Genomic DNA, 27,128 nt, shown 5'->3' with positions numbered 1-27,128 from the left:
AACTCTCAATGATGTGCTCTACTAATATTGCTGCATTCACTCAACCCACATGTCTATGAAGGTGAACTTGTTCTTTAATTTGACACTGCAGCTGGTGATATTTTTTACACTGCGCTGGTGTTTATTCAACAATGACACCAACTGGTGTTACTTTGGTGTAAACGTGTTCACACCTTTTTGTTTCTAAAAAATCAAGTACTTTATCAGAAAATTCTTGATTGTCTTGTTGACGTTCAAAATCAACAAGATGTGCAGTTACTAAGATACTATTCAACAAACAATAAATTTTAGACAATATTTTGAAATGACACCCGGAGGTGTTAATTCTAACACCACAAATGAGCACCGGAAATTTAACACCAGCTCGGTGTTTCATAGTTAACACCAGACTTTTTGCAGTGTATGTATCTGTTGTGATGTGATTCTGTCTTCAAATATGTTTTTCCGATGGTGGTGTACCGGGCTAAGCATAGGGCCTATCCGTGCCCGCATGGGCCTACAAGTTTTGTATACTGTTTGTGTGCATGTGCAAAGTGTGATCAAGAGTGTGTATTGTGTTAGTGAGGACGAAAAAATGTTGAAAGACAATGTTTATGTGTGAATAATATTATACTGTATGTGTGTGTGTGTGTGTGTGTCATGGGCGTAAATCCCGGGGGGGGGGGGGGGATGGGAGGGGGGATATATCCCCCGTAAAATGGAGGAGGGGGGATGGCCTGTACAATCATCCCCCCCCCCCACTGCATTTTGCAAAAAAAAAAAAAAAAAAAAATGGAGGAAGCAAAAATCCGATTGTATCAATTTTGGCATATTGCATGACGTTTGTACACCGGCCTTCAGACAGGTAACAGAGCTGAACAGTATTCTATCTTGTATAGGAAAATGTATACATGATTTTCTCAAGCGCTCGCTCGCTTCGCTCGCTCGCGAAGAAAGTATCATCGACATACACTGTAAGGTATGGCTCACACGTTGACAACGTCAAATAGTATAGGCCTACATGTAAACATGCTATGACGCGAGTAACTGGGGACAATCGACAAAAGATGTACGAAAACAAACAAACAAACAATAACAAAAAATATATCGCCATAATTGAACCCCCTCCATTTCCTGAATCATTCCTGAGAAACGACAGTGAGTGATGACTCAGTCAGGATACATCATGGGCATACTCAGGGAATATCATGGGCGTCGAATCTATCGGGGGGGGGGGGGGGGTGGAGGGGCATTTGCCCCGCCCCTATGGAAGTGCTTAGGCAGACAAATCATTTATTTCCCAAGCAATTCCCGAGATGAGGACAAATCTCGAACTTTCTTAATGGAAAATTGTCCAAATACCGCCAGAACTATGCACCAGATCGTTGAATTGCAATCATAAACATGCAAAAGCTCCGCTATACTGGATCCCTTTCGATAGACTTTGTACACTTTTGAGATTGACGTATATTTCCCTAATTTATCAAAAAGTGTGCAGCAGATCCCTCATATGCAGAGGCATCGATGGGGGGGGGGGATGGTTCCCCCATAAAAGTGGGACAAACAAAAGCGAAAAATATAGCTACAAACGGCAGTTTTTGGACTGTAAAATGTCAAAATTTTAAAGCTCGCTCGCATTTAATCGCTATGCCATTCTCCCGATGTTGCTGCCAGTGTATTGACAGCAGTTGCGCCCGGCCGGTGCACCCCCTTAATTTCCAAAGCGAAAAAAATTAATATAGCTACAATTGGCAGTTTTTGGACTGTAAAATGTCAAAATTTTAAAGCTCGCTCGCTTCGCTCGCTCGCATTTAATCATTATGCCATTCTCCTGATGTTGCTGCCAGTAATTGCCTGCAGTTTTCGCCCGGTGCGGCCCCCTTGATTTCGAAAGCGAAAAAATACAGCCACAAACGACAGTTTTTGGGACTGTAATATCAAAATTTCAAGCTCACTCGCTTCGCTCGCTTGCATTTAATCATTATGCCATGCTCCTGATGTTGCTGCCAGTAATTGCCAGCAGTTGCGCCCGGTGCGCCCCCTTAATTTCCCAAGCGAAAAAATATAGCTCTATACAACCGGCAGTTTTGGGACGGTAAAATGTCAAAATTTTAAAGCTCACTCGCTTCGCTCGCTCGCATCTAATCGTTATGCCATTCTCCTGATGTTGCTGCCAGTAACTGCCTGCAGTTGCGCCCGATGCGACCCCCTTAATTTCCAAGGCGAAAAAATACAGTTTTTGGGACTGTAATGTCAAAATTTCAAGCTCACTAGCTTCGCTCGCTCGCATTTAATCATTATGCCATTCTCCTGATGTTGCTGCCGGTAATTGCCAGCAGTTTTCTCCTGGGCCCTGTTGTATAAAACCCTTACTGCTGGACTTACCACTCCTTTCTAGCGGTAAGTCTTCAAATTAGCGGTAAATTTTATAATCCTTGATGCTGATTGGCTGTGACGCCTAATTTTGACGGTAGTTACCATTGAAATTCAGCGGTAAGTTTTATGCAACGGGCCCCTGATGTTGCTGCCAGTGATTGACAGCAGTTGCGCCCGGTGCGCCCCCCCCCCCCTTAATATCCAAAGCGAAGAATATAGCTACAAACGGCAGTTTTTGGACTGTAAAATGTCAAAATTTTCAATGCTAAAAGATTCCACCGTAGGAGGGGGAAACCCCAGTACAATACCCCCCCCCCCCCTCGTTTGCTTCACTCCCTCCCATAACCGCTCCCCCGAAGATCAAATCCTTTCTACGCCTGTGATAGGCCCCACTATTTAGTAGGCCTTCACAGTGATGTCGCACAGGCGGAGCAAGAGCTGAAATACCACGACTTAGTCATTCAATGATATATTGTGAATATTTCATTTTCTTATTGTTTTTTAAGAAAAAAACAACAACAAAAATTTCACCAAAAGTGTGCACAAGGGGGGCATTTCATGAAGCATTTTGTCCGACAAAGTTGTCGGACAAATTTGCTCTTAGCCAATCAGATGCAAGGATTTCGATAGCTTGTAACAGTTTGTAAGAAAAATATCCGACCAAAACGCTTCATGAAATGCCCCCCAGATCGCTGAATTTCAGGTCTGAAAATGCAAAATCTTCCTCGTGTGGGAGAGGGATACCCTCCCACACACACACACACATCCCCCCGTTCGGTCGCTCCGCTCCCTCTCACAGATATTTTAAAAAACAAAAAGTGTCTTCATACTTTTAAGGTCTGATTTTCCGCCGAAAGTCATCTGACAAGCAAAAAAAAAAAAGCAAAAAAAAAGCTACAACCCTAACAAAAAGTCTTCATATTTTTGCTGCCACTTTCCTCCCACTTTGTTTCATGCAAAAGAGTGGGACATCCGATCCTTGTAAAGTGTGTGTGTGTGTGTGTGTGTGTGTGTGTGTGTGTTTTTTTTTGGGGGGGGGGCACCAAGCTTCTTCCCCCCCCCCCCCCCCCCCAAGGCTGCGCCGGTCTGGTTATGGGCTTGTAATCGTGGTGATGGTGACTATCGCCGATCATCCCCCCCCCCCAACTCCTCAGTACGGATTTACGCCGTTGGTGTTTTTGTGTGTGTGTGTGTGTGTGTGTGTGTGTGTGTGTGTGTGTGTGTGTGTGTGTGTATGTGTGTGTGTGTGTGTGTGAGTTTTTCATTTCGTGAGATTCGAGGGATGTATACGGTTTCACGATGAGAATGACATGATGTGCATGCATTCATTTTATTTTTATTGACGATATTACGGTCTGCGAACTTTTGCATTACTCAACAAAACAATGTTTGGGAGCGTCTGCGATGAACACGGGGCTGGGCGTGTGCACTGGTGGTACGATTGCATGATATGTGAAGTGCAATAATCTACATGTATTACTACTCAGTGGGTTGGTTGATCCGATTTACTTTGTCATACAGTAACGTGGCAGTCTCTTGTATACACTGAACAGGTTCTCGAAAAAGAAGGTAGCTCTATTTAAATGATTCGATGAGCAACCGTTCTCGTGATCTCTCCAGGCTTAGTTGCATATTCAAAGAAAGAAAAAGAGAATTACTCAAAATTCGCAAGAAAAGTAGGCCTATATTCTTATCGTCTTGTTAATGGTAAAAATATGGCAGGGGTACTGTTATTCTGCTTTCTGGCTGAAGTAATTCAAGAGCTCCTTCATTGATATAGAAAAATTGACATTCTCTTTTTCTTATATCCCCTTTGTGACTATGCATAATTATAATTGTCGGCTTTAGAGATGACGGCTCATGGTTGCGACTGCAGCAATGGATGTTTGGGGACGTTTATGATGGTATTATAATGAATAAGACTCTCGAATCCCAATCGGAGGACCCGAGCTCGATTCCCGCCCAGTGCTTACGTCCTAGAGGCTGGACAAGATGATTTTACCCACCATGTCCCTCTCGATCCAGATGTATAAGCATTGAGGTACCTGGCAACGTTAGGGTAATGATAATGACAATGGTATAGTGCAGTGCCAACACTAAAGAGGCTATAGACTGAATAAAGAAGACCTTTATTATTGTTATTATCATTATTATTATTGTCATTGTTATTATCACCATCATCACCATATCCTGTTATCAATATTGTGTAAATTGTCATTGTCAGATAGACAACCGGTGCGATGACTTTGGAAACAAGACTTAAACCCACGAGAGCAGAGAGATGGTTTAAACAGTTCCAAAGTTAAACTCGCGCATCCAGTTCTTACCGATCCACGTTGCTGTCCTGTGCATCATTTGCATAATATGAATATCCCCCTCTCTCTCTATTACATAATCCATACGTATATTACATATTTCATATATCTCTGTGTGTGTATATAATGATAATAATAATTGTATATTTATATATGTATATGTATATATATATATATATATATATATATATATATATATATATATATGTGTGTGTGTGTGTGTGTGTGTGTGTGTGTGTGTGTGTGTGTGTGTGTGTATGTATGTATATCTGTCTCTGCGTGTATGTGAGCTATGTTCCAGTGATCTGCATCATAAGACCCTCATAAAAATATTCTACAAAGAGACGGCATTGACATACACAGTACATGTACTCTAACGTAATGAATGGAATATCACATTATTGGTGTATGTATGACCAGGGTCCCATTTCATAAAAGATGTTAGGATGGCAACTCTTGCTGGAATGGCAACTTCCAATGGCAACAGCCAATCAGGAAGCTGGATTCTTGTCGTTACTATGACAATTGCCATTCTAGCAAGAGTTGCTACCATATCAACTTTTTATGAAATGGGGACCAGGTCTTAGGTTTATAATCCGTTTTACAGTGCAGGTTGTGAAGTAGTTTTCATACTCCCGGCTGACCAACATAATAGATCATACTGATGTCATCCCTATATGTGTGTTTTTTCAGAAGTTTTTCCTCACGTGTTTATTTTTAATCATAATTTTGGCAGGATAACAAGAACTGATCTGGATGACTTATATATACAATGTATCCTTTTAGAGCTGTAAGTCACCTCTATCAAAATAGGATCGTAACTAGAAAAGAACAAAAAAAAAAGAAAATGTTATCTGGCTACTTTTTGTGGCTTTTTATGTGATACAGGGTCACTATACGATACGTGGTATATAAGGTACGCACAATGTATGCATGTTTTTTAAGTGTATCGTGACTGTGTTTATGCATGTATAGGGCCTACACACTGCCTTTGGGCAGACGCTGTGTTACGCACGATGCCCTATCTGAATGACAGTGGTTCCTCGATCATTCATGTCTGTATCCACAATACAGTATATCCTATTTACTGTTTGCGAGCTGCCAAGCAGGTATTAAAAGATGAAGGGATAGCTGGAAATATAGGACGCTCACTGCATGGTCATGTGAAGACTGATCGACCGTTAAGTATACAATGTAGTAAGAAGGAATTTGGGATAAGCGATCACAAAGGAAAACGCACGATGCATAAAGTCCCAGCTATGTCAAGTGGTCTGGTCTTTGGTGCAGCCCCCTGCTCAACCGGTAGGCCCCTACCTCTTTTTACCATATAATACTCGAAAAGGGCAGTTGATTTCCCCCGACAACTTTCGTTCGCGCAAGACAGAGAAACAACGAAAATCCCGAGTAAACAACAAACCCTAAGCACACGTTTCTTTCAAGTTAGTGAAAAGTGTACATCATCGATTGATACACTTCGTTTTTCTGTTACGTAAGTTATGTCTCATTCTGTTATCCTCAAACAATAAAAGGAGATAGACATTAACTCAAGACTCCCCCTCCCCTCCGCTTGTACGCCATATATATTCCACCTCTGTTATAGTCCCACCCATTACGACACACTTCGCTACACCTGCTATTTTTATTCGCCATCTTATGGCAAGTTCCTATATAGATCCAGTCGTTGCATCGCTCACTGATTCTTCCCAGCTTCACCTTCTCTTATCTTTTTCTTTTGTTGTTGGAATAGGATAGAAGTCACCGTTGTACCTATAAGATGAAATTCATTCGTGTGGTGGTGGTACATGATGAGGACAACTGGATGAGGAGTTACCTGTAGTTACGTAATGGAAAACAACTTGTTTCAATCGATGATGCTCTAAGCCTTCACTTCTCAAAACACACGTTACCCACTGAATTATTAATTTCAGGTATACATTGTTGTTTCTGCAACTTGTTAAGTGTGAACGATAGGAAACTTTCCATGGGTCTAACGAAAAGTTCGTTTTGTAAAATGTAAAGTACACGTAAAACAGCATCTGTCATTGCACGTGAGGTGGGAAAATGGTTTTCAGTAAACTGCATGGTTATTATATGAAAATCATACATCAAGAGGCTGGAAATATGTGTGAAATTACAACAAATTTAACAATCAAATTTTAGGCGATTATATAGCAAAATGTAATAAGAACAAATTTAGGTCTGGAGCTTTTACCCTTAAAGTGAATTTATCACTCAACCTGAAAATTATACAAGTGAATCTAGAGAATGCAGAAGTAGGCCTACACATAAGAAACATCAGTTCAATAATTATGAATGTTTAAGATTTTGGTGGGATAAATGTGTAATCATCGCAAGATTAGAAGATTAGAATACGTGGAGTCAAAAGGGGCCTGAGCTTTCGATCCTATAGCAGAATCTTCGTCAGAGGCAAAATGACCAAGAGTATAGTAGAAGACTAGGCTATACAAACACTCGCGGTGTCACATAGCGCAACAACACAAAGAAAATATGAAATGAAATCCGCAAACTCTCGATCATTTTCTTTTAAGTGCAAAGTGTAGCGTCAAGTTCCATTGACTTGTTACAATCATGGAGAGAGTATAATTATTAGTCTAATTCCTGCCTTCTGAAAATGCTAAGTCAAAAGCTCTTCACAATGCTAGCAAAACAAAAATATTGATATTGGCTTGTGAATTTTACAAATTGAATTGGAGTCACATGAGCTAGAACATTGCTTTACTTCTATAATTCACTTAGAGGTCCTGTTATCATAAATTCTCGAGATCCCTATACCTTTCTTCATAAAACTGGCACCTGTTGTGGGCGAACGTGGACATTACACTATCTACGTAGATGCAAGAACATTCTCATAAGCATTAATTATTGTTGTTGATTTGATGATTTATTCACTCGTTATAGTTTCCATGCACAGATGACAGATACAAAATAATGATATTCAGAATATATTTTAAAAAGAGAGAGAAAAAAATTGACGAATGTCTAGGATTACAAGTTGTATCGATAAGGACTCGAGATCTGTTAAAAGGCTTTCTTTAGCATGGAATGAAAACACCAATAAATACAAACGTAATCAGAAAGTACACGAGTAACCAGTCAAGGACAATGTTTATTATTATCAGCATAACTGCACCTCAGCGAAGTGGCACTGTAATAAGATGACCGACAGTGAGCAATTATTGATAATGAATTAACAGACGGGTGTAACAAGTTTTTATCGTTGTACTCCGTAGAAACGATATCCCCAAATTGCATGAACACTTGCACAAAGACAGTTGAACTTCATATCATTTACACCCTGTTGAGGAATAGATGGATGAGACAACTCAAATTTTCGTTCTTCTTCAAAAAGTATTACTACAGGAAGAACAGTGAGTGCAATATTATGCTACTGTTATCATAGAACGAAATAAAGATTCGATAACTAAATAAACAGGAAAAGATTCATATAACGAAGGCACCATTTCTTTACTTACAATATTCTTTACTTATTCTGCGAAACTAAAGGAAATACAAAGATTGTTTACTTTCGTACGTAATCCGGTCAGCCTATAACAATAATTCGAAATAACAATATCCTGGCCCCATATGACCAGCAAAATGACGTCATATGAAATTTGCAAAAAGAAGTTACAGAAACGATGAAAAAACAAGCAAACTAGGAATTTTCGTGATCTGACAATTGTTAAGCAAACTATCGATATAGCAAATGTCTTGTAATTATTTGCGTAAGCCTCTGATCAGGAGGAAGCTGCTCTGCATTGGTGTCAAAGACTTTGGAGAATATTGCAATCATTTTGGTCAGAATTTTTACGATATACAGGATCGGGTCATCGGCATACTTTGATATATACATTAAACCACCTCCCTACACATACATACAGAGCAAGATCACATTTTGAAAAAAAAAATCAAATCTGAAATACATGAAAAAGTTTGATATGATTTGTTATAATATGTGAATCCTGCACGCAGGCAAAACTAGTTATCTCGTTATTCGCACCCGATATACAAAACTATACAATACGATATGACAAATCATCAAAACATAGTATTTGGTGAAAGCCGATATCACCAGTGCGTGGCTGGTTTACTGTCGATGACCAAATCAATTTCATGTGTTTGTTAACTCACTTTCATACGTCAGCTCAGTTGATTTCGTAGGTCTGGTACATAATCGACTATTCTTCACTTTCTTCTCTATCTGCTGTGGTTGATACTTCTTTCTTACATCATCAATTCTATAAAACATGTTATGCACATGTTTATTTCATGCGTCAGGAGAATATCCAAATGGTAACTCCGGAATGGCCGTATAATACACACACAACGTCCTGATATTATTTTGTACTTTGATTTTCGTTAAGGAGTACTCATATTATATCAAGAAAAAAAGGTATTCCTACACGTACTATAAGAATTGAAATTAGATTCATCCATTTCATTATTATAAGATGCATCAACCGGTCCCCCCCCCCCCCGAAAAAAAAAACACGTTTATTCTTGGAAAAGTAGAAGTGCTACACACTTTGAAAGAAAGCCACAATGTGTGTCAGCAATTTTATTGTGCATTTTTAGAAATAATAACTTTTCAAGCATAAACCGATATTTCACGAAGACCAGAGAGCAGCGAATGTATTAGTGATTTTCAAAACCGTTTATTTCATCACTTCTAAACGTTGTTCACCCCCATCCCCCACCCCCAAAAAAGAAAAGAAAACAAACTTTTTTTTTTATGCAGAGTTGACGTTAAATTATCTAGCGACAGAAATGCTTCAAGCAGCTAGGGAAAAATCAGGGTCCAGAGGTTTGACATTTAATCGAGGTAAAATTGAAATATAAGCAAGAAAAAAAAACCCTACGATATAGTAACAACGGTCCTAGACAGATATGTACTTCACTTGATGCTGTGATTTGCACAGCATCTTTATTCTATTTTACTTTTGTTCTTCCTCTTATTAATTCTTAGCTCTTCTTTTGATCTCTTTCTCTTCGGATCTATCTGTATCACGACGCCAGTACAGAGAGTTGTCGCTATCTTGCTACATACAAGCAATTTCGACTTGTATCGTAAAGGTTCTATGACATTTGGCTAAATATTATATGGTTGAGTTGTGAAATTGATTATTAGTTCATCGTTCTCGACCTTGTCCAGCAATATGAAAATGCTGTCTTCAAATCAGCTAACTTTTCCAATCTTCCACAACCAAGTCATCATTTCTGGAGTCATGTTTGTGATCACAGTGAAGAGCTGCATCTTGTCGCCGGGAAGCATGTCGTCTATTATCAAGCGGAACTTCAAAAACTTCTCTAAGGCTTGGACGGGAATTCCCGCCTTTTTCAGGCAGATTCCAATAAAAGCATCTTCCCATGGAAACAGAGGAGTCCTGATTGCCTGACGGTACACCCTTTGGACTACATCGGTGGACATTATATACGCCGGGCCGTCCATGTAAGGAGGATATGTTGGATGGGGATAAAACTCCTCAGAAAGGTAAAATCGTTGTTTTTTGTTTCGCACCACATTTTGTGCAAGCCAGATCCTTCCGGCCGCGAAATTTGAAGTCGGAGCCGTCGTCAAAATATCTAGTAGATTTTTTTGATTCACCATAGTGTCGTCGTCGATCTTAATGACAAAATGGGCGTGTCGACAGTGCTTCGTGACCCACTTCAATCCCATGACTGTCTTACGCGTGAGATTCATGTAGCTATCGACAAAATCCTCCTGAACGATGTCGGAATAGAGGTCAAACTCGACGTCGATTTCCTTTTGCAAGGTGGCATTTTCAAAGGCGCCGAGGAGAAACACCGTTTTAACTGTCATGTTGTTACTTGTAACATTCCAGGAAGCGGAGTCGCCGTAGGTCGAGCGAATGACTTGGCGCCTGAGAAAATTCCCGGGGGCTGTCAGAACGAGGAAGACAGCCAACACTTGCAACTTCTTGTTGTTTTCCTCCAAACACGTCAGCCACGGATTGTGACGGTAGGTATAGTTGTGAGTGTCGACGGGCTCGTCAAGATAGGTGGAATTCTTCGTATCAACACGGACGCTGTCGTCAGATTTGTCGATGTGTAGTTCGAACATCGTGGATATGTCGTCGTTCTCAGTACCCATCTCTGGATTCACGTCCGAATCGACTTCGAGTTTGCAAGGATATGATAGGTTGTCACAGCGTGGGGCGGTTATCCTATTCCCATCCACTGCCGCCTCTTGCATTGTCGATCGCAAGCGAGACTGTACGACGAGGTCGTCGTCCGTGCGATTATCGTGCTCACTTTGCCACGACCCGACGACTTTTGGGGAACCGTAATACCAAACGGTGACATCACTACCCATATTACTTGACGCCATGAATATGAACATGACCAGCGCTCCTGACAGGAAAATTAGCCCATGCTTTGCCGTAAAATGATGGGAAGCAGTCATTGTACCATTAGTATGCACGTTCGTGTACAATCAGACTCGCATACACAGTATCTACTTAAGTAATTCATTAACTAAGTTCCATGGATGTGTTAGAACACATTTCAGGTCGTCCACTTACGTACAGGTTAGACTTGAACAAACAAAACAGACGCAAGATTCCACTGTCGGCACGAAGAAAAGTTTAACCTCGATGACGCTCTCGTTACACGGTCAAGTTGTCATCGTCAACGCTTGATACAGAGTATACCACAGTACTCAAGGCATGCTTGCACTCGCTGCTCTAGTCATCGACAGTTTCCGAAGAGTAAGAAAGTATCGACCGTAAAGTCACAATCAATACAATGTCGTAGAAGCTATACTCGCACTAGACGTTTCGATGCAAGGTCAATCGCGATTGGCCGAACGGAACCCATACAACGTAGGCACAGAGCATCCAATAGCAGTATCAATAGAGAATGTGGTGAAGTGGCAAGCAATAAGACCTTCCCTTGTCAAGGAAGTAGCTATCCTCTTTGTGCTTCCTCGTTCAGGGGTTAGTCGACCGCGGAGACACGCACTAATCACCATTCTACCATTGATAACTTGATGAGAAGATTTTGGATCGCTTATGATCTCGTGAAAGCCAAAGGCTTGGGAAAGAAAATATACGCGAGTACTTCACAAAATGTCATGTAAAAAAAAAAACAGAAAACAAAACAAAAAAGGTACAGAACCTCCTCCAGGATAAGTGTTTCTTTTACCGCTCAAACTGACTGAAGCTGAAAGACACTAGTTCCATAGTTTCGTGGATACAGAGATGCCAAGTTTCTCAACTGGCTGGTGGTGGAAAACTGCGACAGCGAAGCAACCGGGGAGGAGAGGGTGGAGCAGATGCCCACCCCCCCCCCCCCTCCAGCTTTTCATTTTGGAATCAGAAATTGTGCAATTTGGCGCACAGTTTTATAATACAATCAACTTGCCTAAATAATGCTCATCTATTCGTTATGGAAGATGGTCCTGCAAGACATCATTCTGAGCGTGTTTTTTTTAACTTTTTTTAAAGCAAATTTTGGTCAAGACCGAGTCTAGAATGTATGCCTGACATGACTTACTTGATGGTAGAATTTAGGAGACCTCTTTGGATTATTTTGTAGAAGGAAAATCGCTGTAAGCTACAGCCATGTAGGTGTCCCAGCCAACAGAAAGAATAAAGAGAAAGTTAACCATACTCACTTCAGGATAAAAGCGGGTTTCTCATACAATGTTTACTATTAATGTACCTGCCGCATTTTCGTTTTCTTCTTTTCTTTAGGTTTAGTGTTTCGCGAGACCACACGCAATTATGCGCAATGCAAAAACTGTGGTAAACTATAACGACACCATTATAATGTTCTGTAAAATCTCAAGGTGAGTATCGGGTGGACTGCATAAAAATGCCTCAGGGACTAGAGGTGACGGGTTTTTTCTTCTTTCAAATTGCTGTTATTCTATATTATATCCCACATAATGGCATTATATTTGAATTTGGAACACACGACCGAGACATGTTTTTCTCCCAACATCCATGCCGTGGTACTGTCACAGACAGGTGTGATTATGTGATATACTTTTTCGTTATCATATTTTACCAAACAGCTTTTAACCAAATATACCCGCCATTGCAATCGATTAAGGTATCGCTCGCGTCTTTCGGCCACGGCCAAGTCCGGTAGATGTTATTTGTACATGCGCATCGCACAATATTATCGACACGATATCGCTTATTATCGACTTAGATCTAACGTTACCCTCGTTCATTCGACTGTCGTGGGCCGCGATTGTATACTGCCTCTGTTGCAATATTCAGCGCGATTATAAAACAAAAATTTGCATGGTTGATGGAATACGTTTTTATCAGATCTCAAGTTTGTCAGTAGATGTGAGATATAGAGCAAAATAATCATCTCCTATATTACTCGGACAATGGATACAATCTAACATCGCCTCGGTGAAAGCAGGGAGGGTACCACCTTGGTGAAAGAGTGTCTATCAGCCCTCGCCTTCACCTTGGATCACCTCGGCGATGTTAGATTATAAATTATCGCCTGGCCTCGCATTCGATGATTATTAACCGTATTCTGTGCCAGTCGATCTCGATGTTTGCCCACTAAGTCATTATTGCATTTTTTTTTAAATAGTAATGCTCTATAGTTCATTGTGTGTAAAGTATGTTGCTTTTTGTTTTTACTCACGAAGTATCACCAGTTTGCTTGCAAAATGTATTATTCATCTTTCTTCATCATCTTTTTTTCGTCTTTTACATAAATAGTTATTACAGTGTCTACTGGGGACCAACAGTCGATGATTCCAAAGTTAAGAGCACACTACAATGTTGTGTCTATTACGTATAAGTATCCTCATTTATTCTCGTTGCGTGAAGACCACAACCGTCCAACTACTGATGGCATGCTTGACATGCTTGTGTGACAAAGCCGGAAAAAAATCCAAGTATCTATATTGGTGGTATAGCAAATCATGTAGTAGAAAAAAAACACACACACACCAGCAACAACAAACATAATGCCTCGGGTCAAGCTTGGCAGAGAGGGAAAGTGAATAACAATAGGACGTAAAACCAAGTAGAGTAGGAGAAAGCTCCTCGTGTAGACAGAACAGTAACTGTTTGGAGATGGGTATGAGAAAGGAAACAATCTGGCGAAGGGGGGGGGGTGATGGGGCAGCGACTTAACTGAAGGGTATAGAGAGGGTTATGTCTCCAATCATTCTTATGGAACAACTTAAGTGAAGGAGTGACTCAAAAGAGCAACAAATCTGTACGTCAAGTTGTTGTGATGGCAACTCATGCTGGAATGGCAATTGTCATGGTAACGACAAGAATCCAGCTTCCTGATTGGTTGTTGCTATACGGGAAGTTGCTATTCGAGCAAGAGTTGGTATCCTGACATCTTTTATAAAATGGGTTCCTGGTATATATGTGTATGCCCTCTTGAGTGAATCATGCTCAATGATCTGTCTACATAGCATCATGTGATCAAACGTAAAGGTGCTATAATATCGATGTTGAAAATAATAATGAAAAAAAGTACTATTCTATATAACTCGACGTTAGTCGCTGCATAGTACGCTACAATATTGTTTCTCATGGATAGCGTGCTGTGTAAAGTGCTACAGGCATCGACCTCAGGTATCACTGTGTGTAAGTCGCTTCCACTGTGGTCTAAACAGATCGTCGCTAGCTGCTTCTATACATAGACATTTATATAAAAGAAAAAAACATATTGTGTTCCGTATATGGTTGGAGGTATATAAAACAAATACATCATGCAATGTTTTGAGGTTTTAGTGGAATTATGGGTACCTTTGTGACAGAAATAGCACATTCCTCGAACATAACCTCGGATTCGACGAAAAAGAAAACGCAACATGAAGAATACTTTACTTCATCACAGGAACGAAAGCTTATAACGATGAAGATGTTGAAGCTACTCGTTATGTTTCTATGTTGTCGGGTTTTTTCTTCTTTCAATTCTTTTTTCTTTCTTCGTTGTCAACAGTTTTGTGAATCTCCAAAGTTGCTCCCTTGCCGGTTTGCATGTTTTATAATTATCCTACTGCAAATGGACAGGCTCTGGTGTGTGAGGGTGAATTATTCATAGAAGTTCTCATAATAGAGGGGGAACTATTACAGTGGACTCCCGTTATAACGAAGTCCTCGGGACCGGCTGTTTTCTTTCCTTATATCGAAATTTCATTATAACTGAACAAATAAAATGATACAAATACATAAAGTGGATAATGATGCGGCCTGAATTTTTACTTCGTTATAACCGGAATTCCGTTATAACCGTGTTCGTTATAACGGGAGTGCACACTTGGATTCTTGTCAGTACATTATTGGATGTTACATACAGCGCCTACTCTGAGATTCCTTACATCAACTATACAGTACTCAGTATGTCCAAAAAAAAAAAAAAAATTACAATCGGATTTTCCCATTGATAACTCCCAATATGAATAAACTGTCTGACTCAGGTTCAGATTCAAATTCAGATTCATTTATTGTCCATTTAGAAAATTCTTCTTGTTGAGTCTTAGTCAGAGTCAGAGTCTTAAGATATAACATCTTAGCTCTATTTTGCAGAAAACCACATTCGATTTGGTTATGCGGTCACAGAGAAATATGGATGGATTGTTGTAAAGCATGTCATGAGTCTACTTCTTCCAAGTTAAGCACTTGAATGCTCTTGGAACTGCTTATCAATGTGCAAACACAATAGACAGAACTTGGAGGGAAGAGATTCTTGACTTGCTCTACAAAATGCCTTATTTCTCTTTTACCACTGAAGCAAATCGAATGGGGTTTTCTGTATGATGTGGGCAATGAGTTGTAGTTTCATACCCTGAAATTGTATTTGGAATGATTCATCATCTATAAAGTTATTACTGCAGAGGGTCCCGTTTTTAGACATACGGTATAGCGAATATATATCACAGTTTTACTCGAGATACAAGTCATAACCATACAGAAAAATCTCATCATTGAGTTTACTTTATTTATATTTCTTATGATTTGAGATGATAAAGGCAATTCAATTTGAAGTTACTTGCATACATGTGTGCTTACAGTTTACATTGCCGTAGTTGATAACGGAAGTAATATTTACGAAATTCCCAGAAAGAATTGTAAATGATGCCATACTGAGAATAAATCAAATCAAATCAAATTATGATTAACGATAATTACATTGTTGGTGATGATTATCATTTTGCACTGAACTTGTGCGTCACGCAAATCATTTGATTAAGGCCAATTTGTTTTATAAATAATGGTGGTGTTAGGTGCATATGTATAATAACAATAATCTATAATGACCAGTCCTGTCAGCTTGGGATACTATTTTTTGCAACTCATAGTTGAATATAACACAAAATGAAGCAAAGCGAAATATGACATAATTCTAGCTGCTCAATTCTAAGTGTTCAAAGTTAGTTTCCTCTCACTTTGTTCTATCCTTGTTGCGATCATAACAGAAATTAATTCAATTCAATTCAATTCAATAGTTTATTTATTTCCATCATCACAAAGAAAAGAAAAAAAAGTTGACATAATCCAAAGTGATACAATTTTTTTTTCATTTCTCTTACACTCGTCTGATAAAGGATTTTTTTCAATACAATATAAAGTATATTATACACGAATGATGTCGTAAAAAAAGAAACAATGCACTTTGTCATGGCAACAAAAATAGTAAATAATCACAATGATGGAAAACAGTGTTCCACTAAAAAAGCCACGCTTGTAAAACGTGGAACACTTGAACAAAACAACAACAGCACCAATTTGTTATACCAAATCATTTTAAATTCTTCTATATACTATTGTACATTTTACTCATTGATATAATGATGTTGATACTATGAACAATACTTACTAGGATTTTAGGACATGTAGGATGCAAACGTATAAACTATATAACATATCACATTAATATCATATTAATCGACATGTTAACATGAAAGATTTACTCAATAATCAATTAACTGTCTGATGAAATAAGAAATGGGAAAAGAAATTCCTATCAACTTGATATTTTGTGACATGATAATTATCAAGTCTCATTCTTTTTTCAACTGAAGGAGACATTGAAATGAATATGAAGGTATACGCACAAGGCCATTTCGCAAGTCAGACTTTGGCGAACGCTGAAGACGTCTTATACAATACTGATATGAGCGTAACTTAACTTCAACGTATGACACATTAAATGTAAATGGGTATCCACCTCCCATACACACTGAACTCCTTGCGAAAGAACGCAGTATTTTCGCAGTTGATGAGAGGAAAATATAGCTATCGACAAATCAACTGTAACAGTGCTCGGTCTCTTCGCATCAATCTGTAGCGTCATCCTCATTTGTTTAACTGGATCAGATTGCTCAGTTGCGTATTATTATGACTCCCTGGTCCGCCAGTCAATGTCAACGTGCAATGTCAACGTGCAGTCTCCAGATCAGCTAACTTTTCCAATCTTCCACAACCAAGTCATCGTGTCTGGACTCATGTTTGTTATCACGGTGAACAGCTGAGTCTTGTTGCTGGAAATCAGGTCTTTCGATAGGCGGAATCTCGAGAAATTTTTCACGTCTTTCATGTCCTGAATTCCGGCCTTTTTCAGACAGATTCCAATAAATGCATCTTCCCAAGGAAACAAGGGAGTCCTGATTGCCTCGCGGTACACCTTTTCTACCACGTCAGTGGACATTATATACGCAGGGCCATCCATGTAAGGAGGATATGTTGGATGGGGATAAAACTCTTCAGAAAGGTAAAATCGTCGCTTTTTGTTTCGCACCACACTTTGTGCTGGCCAAACTTTTCCGCCGACAAAATTTGAGGTTGGAGCTGTCGTCAGGATCTTAATTAGTCTTTTCTGATTCATCATCGTATCGTCGTCGATCTTCATAGCAAAATGGGCGTGTCGACAGTGCTTCGTGACCCACTTTAACCCCATGATCGTCTTCCGCGAGAGATTCATGTAATTATCGACAAAATCCTCCTGCACGATGTCGGAATGGCGTTGGAACTCGACGTCGATCTCTTTTTGCAAGGTGGTGTTTTCGATGGCGCCCAGGAGAAACACTGTTCGAACTGTCATGTCGTCGTTCAGATTCCACGATCTGGAATCGCCGTAGGTCGAGCGAATGACTTGGCGCCTGAGAAAGTTCCCGGGGGCAGTCAGAGCGAGGAAGACAACCAACACGTTTAGCTTCTTGCCGTCTTCTTTCAAACACGTTCTCCACGGATTGTGACGGTAGGTATAGTTGTGAGTGTCGACCGGTTCATCGAGATAGGTGGATTTCTTATCGACACGCACAATATCGTCAGATTTGTCGATTTGTAATTCAAAGATCGCAGCCATATTGTCGTTCTCAGTGCCCGTCTCTGAATTATTTTGACTCACTTCAGATCCGACTTCGTGATTGCAAGGATATGATAGGTTGTCACACCGTCTGGAGGCGGTTGTCCTAGCTCCATCAACTGCCGTCTCTTGCATTGTCGATCGCAAGCGAGACTGTACGACGTGCTCGTCACCCGTGTGATTACCAAACTCCCTCGCCCGCCACGTCGCGACGATTTTTGGGGAGACCTTATACCAGACATCACTATCCATTTCGATAATCGTCATAAATATGAACATGACCAGCGCCCCTGACAAAAAGATAAAGCCATGTTTCACGGTGAGATGACGAGATGCGATCAGGATCATGATACCCTCAGTACGTACAACCCCAGACGCCACCAAATACGTACTATAATGTTGTGCTGTGGACCGGTATATTTATGCCATCACCACGTAACGGTCCGTCGCCCCTGGAAAACATCGCTAGGTCTTCCAGTTATGCGAATGTATAGCTCGAACCAGCAAAATAGACTCGACTCGGCATTCCGCATCTTGCAAAAGCGATTCTCAACAAGTTTACTTTGGTCTCAGTAGAGTGATGTCATTTCCGATTGGTTTTCCGCCCATTTCTCCACAGAAAGTCAGAGAGTCAGAGAAAACTCATTTATCGTCATGGTGCCATATTCTTCTAGATTTGCCCTCTAATTTTATATCAGTCAGTTCAAGTTTCGTCGTGAGACGAGAAGAGTTCTCTATTCCCTCTATGGTGTTTCTAGACGAAAGACTACATGCAGGGTACCAAATAGCCTGAATGCCTGAAGGTAGCCTCCATCGCCTCTTAAGAGAGAGGGGAAGAGGGAGAATAGAATTGGATTCTAAATCTGGTTCTCAGCCTTTAATAGGGCTACAGTACAGTACAATACATTAAAATACAATACAATGAATGTTTGAAACGCTCTTCCCACGTGGCTCAGAGCGCTTACAATAATATACAAGAATAAAGCAAAAGATTGTTTAACTGAAAATGGAATAGTGAAGAAAAAAAAACAACGACAACATTATGATCAATCTTAAATCCATCATTTAAAGAGCACACAATAAGGAAACACTGTATACATGTATACACAATTCAAATACTCATCATAGGCCTACAATATGCATACACATGCACATACACATTAATTGACATTAATACCTAGGATATCCAGAGGTGAAGATTGGACAGATATGTTTTCAGAGCATTTTTGAAAGAATTTGTGGATGCAGACTGCTTGATAATCAAGGGGAGATTATTCCATAGCTTTGATACAGTAACAGTGAAAGTTATGTCACCAGTTTGAGTTCGAGTAGAGGATATAGGGAAGGGAATATAACATTCCGTTTGTTGACAGCCATACAGCGCGAATTAATGAGATAGAGAGAGAGAGAGAGAGAGAGAGAGAGAGAGAGCGAGAGAGCAGATAAAACAATGGGTTTGTGCCTATAGACAATAATTCATCATATTCTTTCAATAAGTTAATTGATCGATCTCATTAACTGAGGCAATGATGGAGCGAATTAATTTCAATGCAGCCATCAACCTGGATCATCTTCTACACAAAAATGAAAAGGAAGAATTTGTTTGAAAAAAAGAAAAAGTCGTGCAACTCAAAAAAAAAAAATCTCTTCGAAAATGATCACGCACTCAACAACTGCTCAAGGAATAAGATCAATGATCAAATGATAGACTTTTTTTTTTGTCTGCAAGCACCCAATGTCATCGAACTACTCTTTAAATGGAGTACTGCAGTATACACATTCAGCCTGATTCTGGGTCTGGCACACTGCACTGCATTTTCACCAGATATTCACTTGCCAACTCCCTTGGAGCTGTACTTGCATTTTGTAATATAACAGCAGAAAATACCGCATGTTATTCTCAAAAAACAAACAAACAGCAAATAAGTTTGCATGTTCAGCTATGTTATAGGGATGTTTGTTGTACAATTTACTTCATTTTTTTATTATTTTTGCCTACTTCTGTTCCTTTGATTAAAAAAAAAATAACACTTCGGGCCTGAGGAACTACTCTAGTTTGTATCATGAATGTTTGCATGAATAGGGTTCACGAGCGAGTTCGAGAGGATTGATATTAATGTGCGAAGCTGACGTAAAAAACAAACAATACCCAGACATGTACCATACTTGTCCTCATTCAAAGGGATTGAAACACTAATTAGTCGGCATTTTGGTAAAATTCTAGGATATTATTAGGAGTTGTATTTTCCTTTGTGGCATCTATTCAGGGCGACATTACTGGAGCCTAATCTGTATCTAGTCAAATTAGTGGTAAGACGGCTTTTCATGACAAAGAGCTGCATTAATTTTGTCAATCATGTCTGTGTGATTATGACTGAGCCAGGACTCGGTGGAATTCGCGCAATGAACGTAAAAGCAAACATATTCATGGCTGATTTATTGGTTCAGGTAAATTTTTGTGGCCGGTATACGCAGGTAGGACCTAGATATCTACCAAGGGATAGAAAATGAGTGGCCGCTGTCCGCGTCAGGGAGGTGGCCGCTATACAAAGGGTCTATAATACAGTGCACTCCCGTTATAACAAACACGGTTATAACAAAATTCCGGTTATAACGAAGTAAAAATTTGGGCTGCAATGTCATCCACTCCATGTATTTCTATTGTTTATTTGTTCGGTTATAACGAAATTCCGATATAACGAAAGAAAACTGCCGGTCCCGAGGACTTCGTTATAACGGGAGTCCACTGTACAGCAATTTCGTGCGGGGGATTTTTCAGTGGTCGCTATAAGCAGGTGGCCGCTATAGACAGGTGACTGCTAAGACAGGTTTGACTGTATATAGAATATACTATAATAATTACAAGGGTCGACATTTACAGTGACCCAGTGGCAAAGAGTAACTAAAAACGATGTCAGGCCACCAAAATTTGAGATTGAAAGATTTTAGAGCCGCGAAAGGGCCGCCAGAAAAAAGAAAAAGAGTTGCATTATTTAGTCCTGATATTTATGTAGGCCTACATACATAATAAAAAAGAATATGATATACATGTATCTATACCTAAGTGGAATTTGTGATGAGAGACTAATCACGTTACTCGTAGTTGAGGATTTTTCATCTGCGTGAGCAAAATCTTACGACTGTGACGAAAAGCTGCTACCTATATAGGAGACAGTGGGGAGCAGTAAGTAATCTGACATAAGTAGCGACAGCTCTCTTATAGAAAAGAATAGATTTACAATGTTTACTCGCTGCAATAGAAGCTTACCCAAGTGGATACAGCAACTGAATACAGTCACTGAAAGTTCGAAGAGATTTTCAAGGCTTTTTGCTCAATGCTGTATTGTCCACACCCAATTACGTCATACCGCCTTGGTCATTATTATGCTGCTGATACAGTGTGTTGTGGTTCGAAGAGAGCAGCCAGTATGGGTTATTATGCAGTATACTTGTACAAATAGAAAATTAAAGGGATTGTACAGTTTCGGTTGAGACCTAACTTCAGATTTCTAACATATTTTGTTTTGTTGAGATAATGAGAAACTTTTTATGAAATATGAAAGAGCATGTAATTTTAAGAGGAATTCAGCTTCTATTTGATGAAAATTGGGTTTTGAAATGGCTGAGATATCAAAAAAAAAAGTGCGATCCTAATAGAAGCTGGGACCCAGATTTTATTATACGATCGCTTTGTTTTACTTTGTTTTGGGGTTCCTCAGCCATACCAAAACCGATTTTCATCAATTAAACTTTGAATTCCTCCTAGAATGGTATCCTCTGTACTATTTCATAAGTGGTTTCCTGGTATCTCGAAAAAAATTTAAAAGCCAAATTCTCATCTCCACCAATACTAAAACCACCCCTTTAACTTTCGCTCTGGGTCTTCACAGAAAATATGTTAAGACATCACACATAATCTTTCTCTGATATTCCTGTACCGGATACATTGTAAATTGAACATGTTATTTTCATCTCTGAGCAAACACACAAACCGCTTATGAAACACACCATGGAAATGGAAGTGGAGACACATTGTTATTAAGAGCGTCCTTTTCGGAATATTGCACGATTTCCGTTCAAAAACAAAACAAAACAAAACACACACACACACACATACACCTAACAAACAACACGCAAACACGGCATACCGACATGAAGAGTCTATACAAGCAAAAGAAAACAAAAGAATAATAGACAGTACCTTTCCAATAAATCAAGCAAGGATATATTTCATAAATTTTATATTTTATTTCAACATTTTACACAAATTCTGTATGATTCTAACCAATCTAGGTGATTTTTTTCCTTCCTTGTTAAAACTCACGAAATGATCTTTATGACAAAAACTGATATTACGATCGAGTTATTAATTTGAGAGATACAATTTGAAGTAATGTCCCTTGGGCTTAACAACAGTAAAATTAGCTATTATCGGATCCTAGCTGGTCATTTTTGTTGAATTTGATGTTTTCAATTGTTTGGGGGTACGAAAATATGGTGCATTTTAGCAACCTATAGTCTACTGATAGATTTTTTCTCGTTCTTTTCATTTGATACTACAAAAGGAACAATATGTCGTCGGTTTGAAAGTATCAATGCCCTGTTTATTTCTGCTACAATGAGAAAAATAAATACAGGCATAGCATAAAAAAATAAGCACTCAACTTGTCTTGATATTTCGACGAAAGAGCGATAAAGGGGTATATCAATATCCTGTTAAAATCACCCATGCACCCTAGATGGGTACACGTCACCAGTTCGACACCCACAAGTAATACAGCCCATGAGCTCAGCATGCACAAAAGGCGAAAAATTAAGGCCCACGATAAAAACACATTTGAATTTCTACTTTCGTTGATTTGTTCATGTGTTTTAAGGGTTACTGTGATACAATGTCGTAACAATCTCCAAATTTCATTCGTTTGCTTCTTTGGTTCCTTTATAATAATGATAATATATCAATCTATAAAGCGTGAAACCTATAGACATATATTCTTCTGCGCTGCAAAAGCTTCTGATGTGCCTGATAATAATGAACAGTTAAATGAAAAGATGTGTTTTGAGCCGCGATCTAAAGACTGCTATACGGTTGGGGATTTCCGGACTTCTAATGGTAGATCATTCCAGAGTTTGGGAGCTGCACAGGCAAATGAATTTGTAAGAGAAGAGTGTCCTTAGAACTGCGCAAGTGTGTGTGTCTATGAGATTTAAATACTAATAATTCGGATATGTACCTGGGGGCTTGACCGATAAGTGACTTATATACAATCAACAAAAATCTTAAACAATATTCGTTTACGAATCGGAAGCCAGTGTAAATCTTTTAGAAGAGGAGTAATCCTTGAAAACCTGGGTTTGTTACAGATAAGCCTTGCACAGGAGTTTTTGACTCGCTGCAGGCGCCCAACTTGAGAATCAGGGAGTCCATATAATAACCCATTGCAATAATCCAATTTACTGACAATACATGCTTGGACGATCATTTTCATACTGTTCTCATCAAAATATTTCCTAATACGTCTAAGGTTATAAATCATATGGTATGATGATTTACACACATTTGTGATGTGTGCTTCCATGTTCAGATGTTTTTCCTTCAACTCATTATTTTCGACACATTTCCGCGGGCAGTCGCATCTTGAAAAAGACCCATTTTCCAAACAAAGGACATATCTTTTGGTTTCAAGTTTGTAACTGCTACGTGTTTTTTGATCTTTGGCACTGGGTCGACACCCCGTGGCAAGCGCGGGAGCAAGAAGCGGCCCAATGATTTCAGATGAATTTTAGCTCTTTGCAAGCAAAATCCTACGAACACGTCCTCCCATGGAAACAGAGGTAAAGTGACTGCTACTCTATACACCTTTTCCGCCACGTCTGTGGTCATTAAGTAGGTTGGTCCATCCAAGTAATTTGGGTACCTTTCCTTGGGGTAGAACGTCTTAGAAATGTAAAATTTTCTTCTGATGTTGCGGACGACCTTTGGCGACACCCGAATTTTGCCGCCGGCGAAATTGGAGTACGGTGACAATCTTTCGAGGCTCTCGAGCAATCTCCTTTGATTGATCTCCGTGTCATCGTCGATCTTCATTACGAAGTGGGCGTGTCGGCAGTGGTTCGTCACCCACTTCAACCCCATGACCGTCTTACGTGTCAGGTTCATGTAGCTGTCGACGAAGTCCTCCTGTACGATGTCATGGTGGCGATCGAACTCGACGTCGATCTCCTCTTGCAAGCTGGCATTCGCCACTGAGCCGAGAAGAAACACGGCTCTTGTGCCCAGGTTACCAGCTGTTTCCCATTCGCTGGCATTGCCGTAAGTCCCACGAATAATCTGTCGCCGCTCGAAATTTTGCGGAGCCGAAAGTACGACAAAGACTATGGTGATGTTTGGCTCTCTGTCACTTTCAAAACAAATGCCTTCTGGATTGTATTTTAATTCATATTCATGAGGATCGACTGCTTCTTGATGATAATCGCCTTTTGATGGCTCCATCAATTCTTGACCAGCCGCCCCTGAGTTGTGGCTTGGATTGATCTGCGGCGAACTAGAGTGTTTACCTCCGATAGCATGTGGGACAGGTCGCTTGATGGCGCCTCCTTCTCTAACAAGGGATCCTGGGTCGATTAATACGCTGGAGTTTTGAAGACAGCAAGTCTCTCTCGAGGTGGGTCTCAGAGGTGATGTATAGCAGGCGAGGTGATCGCAGTATCGATCGATAATCCAGTTGTTCATCGTACGAGCGTAGAGAACAATGAGGAGTAGAGTGGCCACGAGGAGGATGCACAGGCCAGAGTACTTAACTGATGGTACCTGTGTCATGGTGCGTGTTCACGTGGTGTCCACGGAGGCATACAGGGTGCACCTGTTTGATGCAATAACTTCTTCAGCTAACATTTGAGATGGCAAGGTGAATTCCTCTATAAGATTTGCTGTTCATATTCTTGCTCCTTGTTCACGTAGCGATGTCGCGAACGATAGACAGAACTGATTGTTCAGTGACAGACCTAGGCATATCCACTGGGCAAGTTTAAAGGATTCATCGGGTAATCTGTGACGACTGAACGTGTTGCAGGCAGTTCTTTCAAGTATGTCCCCTTGTGCTATCCAATACACAGAAGCAGTGATATTCCGTGATGGTTCAAGAGCGAAGAGAAGAAGGTGAAAATGGCTTAAAAGTTTATCAAATCAAACGTAGCAGAGGTGAAAACCTCGACCCTTTCCTTAATGAAATACAGAGCTCTACAATGACTATGTTTGAGCTGCACTCGACACGTCCTCCTCCCGCTATTGATTGTTCAGTGTTGCATAAAAAAGAGAAGGGAAATAAACTTAATGGGCAATGTTAGCGACTCTTCCCTCAGCTACAAAGTACACACACCTCTTTTCTCAGTATATCACTGTCACATTCACCGATCATGATTATTTATACAGCAAGATTCCTGACTAAAATCTGTTTTTGCTTCACGTTTGGAGCCCTCCTTTAGTTTGATCAGTATTGCTTGATTTTAACAATATATAGGCATAGTTGTAACAACGGAATAGAACTTTGACATGTTCAATACACAAACCTGCATTTTTCATTTCGAATCTCAGTTATGCGGTTTGCAACACGCACAAATTGCCCCACGGAAAATAAGAACTGATTAAAGTTCTTATAGTATGTCAAATCGTGCCAAAAGCCATACAATACATTATATTGATTATCACAGAGTGTTTATATGAAATACAGTACCGACATATCATGCAACAGTCACCATCTGAATATGTTCCTTGATTGGAATGTAATATGAAAACGTTGATAGATTGCCATAGTGACAATTTCAAGGGTCTACGTTGAAACAAAATAAAGTGAGAATACACAGGGAGGTAAGAGAAGTCTCACCTCCCTGGAATACACAAATCGTTGACAATTCTGGTGACATTATTCAGAAGATTCGTGATCCCGAAGGTTCGTTAATTCGAAAATGAAATAAGTTTCGTCATTCCGAAGGCTCGTTAATTCAAAGGTGATAAGGTTCGTTATGCCGAAGGTTAGCCTATCCGAAATAAAAAGGTTCGTTAGTCGGAAAATGGAATTAGGAACTTTATTTCCCTTCCGAAGATGACTGCAAAAAAAAAAAAAAAATCAAAAAAAAAATCACTATCTGAGTCGCAACAAACCGTCTGTAAAATAAGCAAAATATTAAAATCATCTGGTTCCGTCAACCTTGCCATGAGCGCAACACTGATATTAGCACCCATTAGATGAATGTTTGCATGTTATATCTCCGTTCCACACAGATTTTTTTTTTCTCGTCGGTCCTTCGTCGGAAGCAAAGTTTTGCTTTGTTTTGTTGTTGTTGTTGTTGTTGTTGTTGTTGTTGTTGTTGTTGTTGTTGTTGTGTTTTTTGCTTCCGGCCGGAGTGTATCGGATCGCATTCTAATGAATCCGACTTGTGTTGACCATCGAGATCAGGTCAGTGTCAGCCCCGTCGGGCGTGATCCAATGAGGCGAGATCGTCGGATGATGGAACAAAACTCGATCAGAGTTTAACGGACGTCATTTCCAGTCGCAAGTCCAGTCAGTGTCATACAAGTGTAGAGTCAGTCAGAAAAGTGTCGAATCAATCCGATGTGAGACTGGTGTTGCGCGACTATCGGACGTGTCCAGCTGCCGCCGTCCTATGACAGTCTGTTAAGTTTTTTGACGATTATACAGTCATCGAACAGGTTGGTTCTGGGATTCTTCTGGCATTGGTATCAGCCTCCTTGGTGCGAGTCTCTGGAGATTGTCGGAGCAGATTTCATCTGAACTCATCCGAGCGCCAAAATTTTTACATTTGGGGGATCAGATGAAAATCCGATGGTTAATGGCATGGGGGCGTTATAGGCTTTCGTAATACTCCATCGCAGACAATAGAAAGACAGTGGAAAGAAAGAGCGAAACTTTGTTGCATAACGAAGAGGATTACACAAGGAAGGAATTCATCGCATGATAGACTCATCAGCTGATGCGTAGGCCCTATGTGTTCTACTTTATGCATATACCCTAAAGAGAAAAAGAAGAAAACGAAGAAGAAGAGGGCGAAGAAGAAGAAGAAGAAGAAGAAGAAGAAGAAGAAGAAGAAGAAGAA

At 39.9% G+C, this 27,128-nt stretch overlaps 3 protein-coding genes across 3 annotated transcripts; all 3 read right to left on the bottom strand.

Moving 5' to 3' along the window:
- Positions 1-9,867: 9,867 nt before the first annotated feature.
- Positions 9,868-11,025, bottom strand: LOC139723511 (beta-1,3-galactosyltransferase 5-like). The gene has a single exon (XM_071634749.1). It carries the CDS (start codon positions 11,023-11,025, stop codon positions 9,868-9,870), a length of 1,158 nt encoding a protein of 385 aa, XP_071490850.1.
- A 6,080-nt stretch (positions 11,026-17,105) lies between these two features.
- On the bottom strand, positions 17,106-18,266 carry LOC139723510 (beta-1,3-galactosyltransferase 1-like). Its single transcript, XM_071634748.1, has one exon. The coding sequence runs from the start codon at positions 18,264-18,266 to the stop codon at positions 17,106-17,108; it is 1,161 nt and encodes a 386-aa protein (XP_071490849.1).
- Positions 18,267-23,610: 5,344 nt separating this feature from the next.
- LOC139723509 (beta-1,3-galactosyltransferase 5-like) lies at positions 23,611-24,834 on the bottom strand. Its single transcript, XM_071634747.1, has one exon. It carries the CDS (start codon positions 24,832-24,834, stop codon positions 23,611-23,613), a length of 1,224 nt encoding a protein of 407 aa, XP_071490848.1.
- Positions 24,835-27,128: the final 2,294 nt, after the last annotated feature.

This window comes from Diadema antillarum, unplaced genomic scaffold (genome assembly GCF_040938485.1).
Source record: "Diadema antillarum isolate AM-2024a unplaced genomic scaffold, OU_Dant_1.0 scf00000192, whole genome shotgun sequence".
NCBI classification, from domain to species: Eukaryota; Metazoa; Echinodermata; class Echinoidea; order Diadematoida; family Diadematidae; genus Diadema; species Diadema antillarum.
The sequence above is the reverse complement of the archived record's forward strand: the minus strand, read 5'-3'. Positions and strand labels throughout refer to the sequence as shown.

Excerpts from the sequence above, each read along its gene's own strand:
- LOC139723510 (XM_071634748.1), bottom strand. The coding sequence starts at position 18,266 with ATGGATAGTGATGTCTGGTATAAGGTCTCCCCAAAAATCGTCGCGACG.
- LOC139723509 (XM_071634747.1), bottom strand. The coding sequence starts at position 24,834 with ATGACACAGGTACCATCAGTTAAGTACTCTGGCCTGTGCATCCTCCTC.
- LOC139723511 (XM_071634749.1), bottom strand. The coding sequence starts at position 11,025 with ATGGGTAGTGATGTCACCGTTTGGTATTACGGTTCCCCAAAAGTCGTC.